Source organism: Loa loa, assembly GCF_000183805.2.
Source record: "Loa loa unplaced genomic scaffold supercont3.130, whole genome shotgun sequence".
NCBI lineage: Eukaryota > Metazoa > Nematoda > Chromadorea > Rhabditida > Onchocercidae > Loa > Loa loa.
The window spans coordinates 63213-71628 of NW_018108310.1; the positions used below are offsets into that span (position 1 = coordinate 63213).

The 8416-nt window shown below is 33.3% G+C and overlaps 3 protein-coding genes across 3 annotated transcripts in view; 2 read left to right on the top strand and 1 right to left on the bottom strand.

Moving 5' to 3' along the window:
* Nucleotides 1–755, bottom strand: part of LOAG_09075 (hypothetical protein) — a gene marked incomplete at both ends in the record, with an annotated part of 5621 nt that extends 4866 nt beyond the window's left edge. Inside the window, 2 exons of the mRNA XM_020447849.1 lie at nt 452–568; nt 701–755. Of these exons, the coding sequence (XP_020301960.1) occupies nt 452–568; nt 701–755 (172 nt within the window). The remainder of the gene's footprint in view (nt 1–451; nt 569–700) is intronic.
* A 56-nt stretch (nt 756–811) lies between these two features.
* Nucleotides 812–2700, top strand: LOAG_10518 (hypothetical protein; the record flags this gene model as incomplete). Its single annotated transcript, XM_003146042.1, has 3 exons — nt 812–983; nt 1820–1898; nt 2619–2700. Coding segments are annotated over 3 exons (333 nt in total), but the record flags the coding sequence as incomplete, so codon positions are not given.
* A 2148-nt stretch (nt 2701–4848) lies between these two features.
* LOAG_10520 (hypothetical protein) lies at nt 4849–7967 on the top strand (the record flags this gene model as incomplete). Its single annotated transcript, XM_003146043.1, has 10 exons — nt 4849–4906; nt 5146–5333; nt 5539–5592; nt 5682–5770; nt 5891–5992; nt 6391–6557; nt 6744–6901; nt 7219–7296; nt 7429–7570; nt 7789–7967. 10 exons carry the CDS (start codon nt 4849–4851, stop codon nt 7965–7967), a joined length of 1215 nt encoding a protein of 404 aa, XP_003146091.1.
* Between the last annotated feature and the right edge of the window lie 449 nt (nt 7968–8416).

Consider the following 8416-nt stretch of genomic DNA (forward strand, 5'->3'; position numbering starts at 1 on the left):
AACCCTAACTAACTATATATATATATATATATATATATATATATATCCCATTTCAACAGCAACGAACACATCAAAAATACTGGAACTACAAAGCATCTATTCGCAAAAATCCTCAACCCTACAACATACCGCCTCAGTGCATTTTTCCTTGCCACTATGTCTTTCCTCCTCGACCTATAAATTGAGCGCTTTGAATCTATTCGTTTCTCGCATTTCTTTTTTTTTACCGTTACTTCATTTGTTTTATGGAGAAAGTTGAAGCAATGGAATGTAAGTGAATGCAATAAGATGGAGTAAATGGAAGGATGGGGAATGGATTAAAGAAGCTGAAGTAATTAATGTATAACTTACAAATCCGCCATCGATGACTGACTACAGTATATCTCTGGAAAGAAGGTGCAACACTTATACTGCATTGGCAAATTATGTATTGTGATGAAAAGTAACCTACCAAAATCAAAAGCTGCTATATCTGCACAGTGATTGATGTTACCGAAATCAAGGACCATAAGATCTTTCCCAACACTATGCCACCGAGCGTATCCTCCATTTCCATCATCCTTTCGGTCTAAAATTCGGAATATGACACACCATTGATGGAATTTTGATAATATTCATTACTTAAAGAAAGAAAAACTACATAATATCGAAATCAACATCATTAATAAAGTTCATTTTCCGTTAAGCAATAGTTACAGACCTTTTTTGCTGTCAGTTAACCAGTCAAGCATTGTTGTACAGGCTCGTCTAGTCATCATCAGTGTTTATTGCTCCCGGAAAAGCCTGTTTCAAGAAATCGCCCACTTTCCAGATTCAGATTCACGAATCTCGACCTGATCGTCAACAGCCCCTCACACTTTACAACGCCATGCTGGCCGGCCATGAAATACCCACCTCACACAGCAGTGAGAGAACGACAGAGGCGGCGGCGGAAATGTCCATTAATCGTGGGAAGATACTTCTGATGTGGTCTAATGATAGCGGTAGGGTGGTGCTGTCAGTTGACAAGAGATGGGACAGATTATTGTAAAAAAATATCTCTTCTATTTTAACTTCTCGTCTATGTGAAATTCAGTTGCTGCGAATTTGTTATTGGCTGAAAATATGACAAATTCAACTTCTTTAACGACGAAAAAAATTTGATATGCCATTAATCTAAAATTAAAACACCATTGTTGTTACTGACTGTTTAAAACACAAAACGTTAATTACTTTTCTTGTTTCTCATGGGAGTTACCTGTTTTATCTACCACGGGTGGCGGGATTTCTTTTATCTACAGTAGTTTAATGCTATTCATAAATGAGGGGGACTATCTAGATACCTTCCAAAGAAGATTGAAAGCCATTCCAGCATTGGTTCAATAAACAGATCAACTCGATCGGAACACGTCATAAGGTCATCTACATTAGAACACCACGGGGGGGGGGGGAAACTCATCATTCATTTATGAGCTTCCCCACGACAAATTACGACTTCATAAACCTGAAGGAAGGAAAAAATTGAACTTTGATCTTCTTAGTAGATTGATTAAACCTTTCAAGCTCTAATGCTATATATATTCCGTCCTTTTATTATCATTATTTTTTTAACAGTTATTTTTTTTCCACGAACAGAAGCAGCAATATTTACAGCCAAAATAGACTGTCAAATAAACTCAATTTTATTTACATTCCTGACTGGGACGATATTTTACCAATGAAAACAATGGTACATATATTTTGTTAATATATTTTCTCATGTATTAAATGGTAGTTTTGAAATTCACCTTATTACGAGTATCACTTTTGGTTACTAATGATTTGATTAAGTGGTCTTCAGCAGAACACTCTCTTTTTCTGATTACTCAATTAACGGTCGGAGTACCATTGGTGCGAAAATTCTGTTATTTGCCGATAAAGTTAGCATCGCTCGGCATCAATAAACAGCATGCGCTTCAAAGCAATATAATTTAAATTAGCTCTTCAGTTATTTCACTTTCTACAGCAAAGTTCTTTCACTCCACTTAGGTTTAGGTATTAGATGACACGAACTTCAGTAGTTAAGCAAGCAGTGGCCTTAAACTGGAAGTTTAATTTCATACCTAATTGAGTATATGAATTTAGAAATTGACCATCGTATCACCAGTTAAGACTAGAGGTATCTAGGTTTATCAGCTGAGTATGATACATAATTGATCTTCCTAACGGTTTATTTTAACTTATTTGATGCTCGTAGCAAATATGCACAAGCAACTCAACCTCGATGATATGCTTTTCGAATTATATATGAGATTTGGAAAAATATGGTTCAACATTCAAGTAATAATTTAATGATATATAACAATCGAAAATTCAGTCTAATGACAATTAAGGTGGTTAAAATTGAGAGCAAAAAGGAAAAGGTATGCATGATAAGCTTGTTATTGTGAATTGTACCTTCAAAACTTCAATCCAATTTTTCGAAATGATTGCAAAGTTCTTTATTCATTTCGATTAAGAATCTGCATGATGAACTTTCACTGCAAGGTCACGCTGTTCCTTTCCACTTCTATGATTAGTGTATCTGTTAAAAGTCTCAAAGCTGTTTAAATTTAGCATTCACTTTACAGCCCAACTCCTATAATTTTTGCTAATTTCAGGGCATCGACAGCAACAATCAGTCAACTTCTACCTTTGCCGCCCTCCCACATCTCTTTCCGATCTTTAACGAAAGTTTATTGAAAATCTACTTCCAATATTTACTTGCGGTGCAGCGCTGGCCTTGGTTTAGTTTTCATCTTATACATACGTTCACTTCACACTAGACACCGCGCCTTATATATCTGTAAATAATGGGAAAATTTGATATTTGACCTTAAAAAACTTTAAACTTCTCCATTCAACAAAGGACAACCAATTTTCACCTACCACTGAAGATCATTCTTCAAAAAGGATCTAAAAAAGTTTCTTGAAGATAACAAATCTTTGTAATTTTTTAAGACTAAAAATGAGTTGGTAGAACTTGTTCGAGGTTTCTGAAACATTTTCCAAAGTAATACAGTCATCTACTGTTGAACTTCATCACCTTTTTTTTAAAGCTTGCTTTCGTTAACCTCAAAAGTAAGGTTCCTTAAAAAAATCTCAAATTTGGATAAATTTGTATGATAGGTGGCAATAAAATTTTTGTGAGAGGTGACTTGAAAATGCGAGGATATGCAACAGTTGAGACGAAGTCAGGTTTTTGAAAGATTAAAGATTGGAATTATTGTTGAGACGGAATCTTTATTCATTGTTTTTGTTTCTTCATTCCATTCATTTCTACTGCAAGCATTTTTTATATGCTTCCATTTCCTCGTCATACTTATACCAAATATTCAAAAAATTCTCAGAATGTGTCCTTTAAAAATGTTAACATCAGCTAGCTAACATTTTTCACTTGAGGTTAAAAAATATTCATATATGATTATCGAAAGGAATGGAAATGTCATATAAAATTTTAAATAAATTTCAGTTTTCAAAGAAATAATTTAATAACATAAATGATATTGAGGGACAATTTTCCATAACGTCGTAGTCCTTGAATGGTTTTTTCACGTGGAATTATTCTTCATAAGTAAATCTAGTTACATAAAATAACATAGGAAGTGACTCTTCGACTTTTCTATAAACTTTTGCACTCTTCAAATTTTATTCTCAATTTATAGCCATTATTTGAACATATATTACTACAAATATCACTGCTTCGCACATTTTATATTGATCTGTTTTTTATGCTGCTCATATCTAACAATTCGTTTCAAGTTGTTGAAATAATCTATTAAAATTCTTGCAAAATACTTCAACAGTTAGTATTCTTCGTTATCATATCTGTTTAATTAGTCTTTCATCAGTGCTAGTCTGGTACCGCCGCGAAATGATTATATACAGCAGTAATATCTATGTAGTAGAAACTTGAATAAAAAGTATTGAGCATGGGACTGCATTTAGCAGCAGTGGTGATTGGAAAAATTTTAAAAGGAAGAGGGCAAATTTTGGTGTTTTTTGCCTGAAAAAAGAAATGTAATTATATGGGAATTTCTTTTTCTCGTGATTCTTTGCCAGGCCGAATAGGACAGGGTTATTTTTCTACCTTCAATTTCAGATCAAAATTACTTTTTATTAACCCTAAACAATATTTTCAGGTTCTTTGTACCATTCCAAATAAATCTCAATAATAAAAGGTTCGAAAAACTGCATTTTTTGCTATAATTGTCAGAATAATAGATTTTTGATGGAAAAAAAAACTTGGTTTCACGAAGTACTCCTGGACTAACTATGAACTAAATGGTTTTAGAGTAACTGGAGTTTCTATTCCATATTATAAATTCTTCGAACCGTGGATTCATTATTACAAACCTCCATTAAGATTGATTTTCAGCACTGGTCATCCATCCGAAGTACTAATATCAAGAGCTAATTCAGCTTTTCCCAGAAGTTCGAAAGCAGTTCGATACCATTATATTGCGAAGTTTTATGATTCCGGCATTGCTCTGATAGGCAATCACAGTGGCTATGGATCGAAAACAAATTACTGTGAACATTATCATTTTTATTTGTGTTTTTACGGTGTGTTGTTATTTTTCACCTTAGTCTGTCATGCAATTTTTCATCATAAGATTTTCCTATTCATGTTTTTCTTAATATGCTCAAGTGTACCGCATTCTTTAGAAGTTAATGTTTCATGTAAAAGCTGAAACAGGTGCGCCATGTCGCATATTGGTGGTCGAAATTATTACAATTGTAAAAAAAATGTTTTGAAAAAGTGCCTGGTAACTTGACATATTCTATTATTTCCGCGCATCCCTCAAATCTTTTTCTTTTTTTGTTGAATTTAGTCAAGAAATTATGAAAATGGTGCATTTGCAGGTATATAGAGTATCCGGCAATACAATCGATAACGGAGTAAAGGGTTAATTCGTTTTCGTATTCCTGCAGATAGGTGGAAAACATAGAGAAAATTTTGAAATGCTGAAGCATTTTCAGGAATATAAAGTAGCTAGAAATACTGGACTTAGATCATAGAATGGTTAACAATTAATGCTTCTGGAAGTTTCTGTATCCCAAAAAAATTTAGTTTTGGGATCATCCCATCACTGAATAGTTCCGTGTCTGTAAAGATTTCGAGTGCATTGATGCAGCCATTTGCAGGGGAGCCGATATTAGAATGTGCAGCAGATAGTATGTCCATCACTTTTACGACAGAAAAAGAATTTGAAGGACATGTTTATGTGAAAGGCCACTATGATAACAGCTTATGTCGGATAGATGCCACTCTCAAGAAAAATGTTAATTTGACTGTACCCTTCTCTCTTTGTGATGTACGAAGACAACGTTCGGTTTGTCATTTGATTCTCAAAGTGAAAAGTTCAAAATATGTTGCGACAAAAAGATATAAAATGTCCCATTTTTGTTGATGAAACAACGAAGAACAATTACATCGTTAATAGCATACAAAGAAATGAATATAATTGAGATTTTTTTAAAGTTCAGTTACTTGTATAACAATTGGCGGTCTTTCCAGTCTACATATTGCATTTTCAGAGTAATCCTCGGGGTCTATATGTGTGCATGACTGTCATCATTACTTTTCATCCGGTATTTTCTTTTGTTCTTTAGAACTTCAAAATCACTCTAAATGCAAATGGCATACTTAATGGAAAAAGTGATTTCTGTTTTTGTTGCAGATGTTTATCACCAAAATTGATAAATCGTATCATGTGAAATGCCTTTACATAGAAACAGATCGTACTGTGACAACACGTCTTGATGTTAGGTTATTTTATGAATCCTTTTTTTTCCTTGGAAAATAAAACAAAATCGATTTTAAATAACAGTGAACAAAACTAAGCTAAAAAAAATAAATATGCCGGACTTTAGCATCAACATTTTTTAGTTTAAATAGTGAACAACAAAGAAAGATTGTTGTGATGATTGGTGGCGATAAGCATCAGGTGAAGGCGCTCACCAATCGTAATGGAACACTTGATGATTTCGAGTAAGTTACAATTATTTCTATCGACGAGTATTTTGTAATTTTGTAATTTTGCAAAAGCAATTTTGCATCTTTATTATACAACTGGTAATATTCGACATTTTAAAGTGACCGATATCATAACCACGAAATATTTTTGTAAGTTTGAAATACACTTCTTTTGGGCTTTATTCACATATCTTTTTATTTGAGAAAAGATTAATTCAAGTTGTTACAATCATAGTTTGTTCATAATTCTTTTTTCCCTCAAAGTAATTGGTACTCTCCTACTCTGAGGTGCCTTGATCATCATAGTTAATTACTTATCTGAAAAGCTGCAAGTTTTTATAATGATTGGAATTTTGATGTAAGTACTAATACAAGAAAAATAAAAACAGTTGTTATATTATAAAAATTATCAGAAGTGACACACTTGCAAACGGAGTGATTACACAACAAATAGCTCTTCCAACTTGTCGGTATCAAGTCCTTATGGATGGACCACATGGTTCTCCTGTAAAATATACAACTGTTGGAGAACAGGTTTATCATCAGTGGTCGTGTGCGGATGAAGATGGAACAGTTCCAGGTCGAGTCTTCTGTATTTGAATTCGTATAACGCTTATCCAGTTTTGTTTTCTATTTCTTGCTATCGTGCCAGATATTTTCCGAAAGAATAATTGAATAAAAAAAAAGTCATGGAGTGGTCAGAGAAAATCCTTAAACTAATTTATATGTGAAATGGTTTAACATCGTCATTTTATGGTTATTTCAGAAACAAATTTGTACTGCACAACTGTTCATTCATGTGTGGCCAAAGAAGAAAATGGAAAAGAGGTTCAATTGTTGGACGAAAATGGCTGCGCTGTTGACAAATATCTGTTGAACAATTTGGTTTATACATCTGATTTGACCGGTGGACAAATGTCTCAGGTAGTATTCCTTAATCTCGTCAGTTTAAAAATTTATCGTTGCATACGCTGGCAAAGAGCAAAAAAGAGAAATAGAATATATAAAAAAATTAGCAGTTGTTTAAGCTAAAATTAAAATAAGATTTATTCATTAAAGAACTGTACTTGAATTTTTCCCTTCTCAGACAGTCTTTGATATGAAGAATTAAGCTATTGAAATCTTAAACTATCGTTTATTATGAGTAATCATTCATTTAGTAAATGTCAATTCACCAATGTCTTCTTGCTATCATTTTTTGCAACTTTTTTTCTTGTATCAAGTACCATATTTCTCTTCAGGTGTTTAAATTCGCAGATCAGTCTTCGCTCTATTTTCATTGTCAAATACGCCTTTCATTGAGGCGTGGAAGTTGTAAGGTCTATTCTATAATTATTTTGCATGAAACGATCAAATTTTCAAAAGTCAGAGTTGAAAATTTGAAAGAACTTTTGTTTACTTTTTCATTGTTTACCAACGAAGGGAATCGAATATGTGGAAAATTATTGCAGAGAACAAGCGACAATTGTTCAGTTGAACGGGCACGGAGTAAGAGGGAACTTTCCGTTGCTTCTCAGTACAGTGATATCGACGCGACAGTGGTTGATGTGTTTTCGCAGTTGATGACGGTGTTTGATATAGATGATCCAATAAGTACTTTATAGTTCTTTTACCAAAATTTTCGCGCATTTAAACAAATGCCAAGCAAGATATATGCTGTGCACTGAATCAGGAAACAGGATCATCCCTTCTAGCTTGCACAGACACAGAGTCAGCCAATTGTCAGATTCCAAATTTACGATTACACACTGTCTTATTAATATTTAATTACAAAAATTCTAGACGATGATTGTTAACAAGCTATGTTGCAGATACTGATTCACTGCAACGATTTGAAGCGAAAGAGCTGAAACATACAACCATTTGTTTGACACCGATATCATTCAGCTTTCTCTTGGCGATCTTCACCACAGAGCTTTTTATTTCAACCTTATCAGTTATTTTCTTATATCGTAGAACTTGCTATAAACAGGAATATTGCACAGAATAATGAGCAAATTCGAACAATTAACGTTTGGGTGTATTCATGTAGTGTGTTTCCACTCGTTTATATCTTCCATTCCACTTCAACCTTTTGTGATCTTCAGATATTCAGGTTGTTCTTTTTTCTCTTTCTTCCATATTGAGTTTAGTTAATAAAAGTATTAAAAATCAAAGAAAAGAATAAGGCAAATTGCCTCGTTGATTGTTGAATTTTGTTCAGGAGTCAAGATATATAGCTCCAAAACATTGGCTCGCTATTGACGCGTGGCCATAATAAAAGTTGAAATCACAACAAAATTTTTCGGCTCTAAATAATCCTCATTTGATTGATTATGCATTAATTTATTTGTAAAAGTACTCTGATATGATAATGATAGTGATAAGAAGATCATGATAAATGATTCGTAATATTCGTTATTTGGTTGTAAGACGAAGAAAATATGCGCTACGTCACTA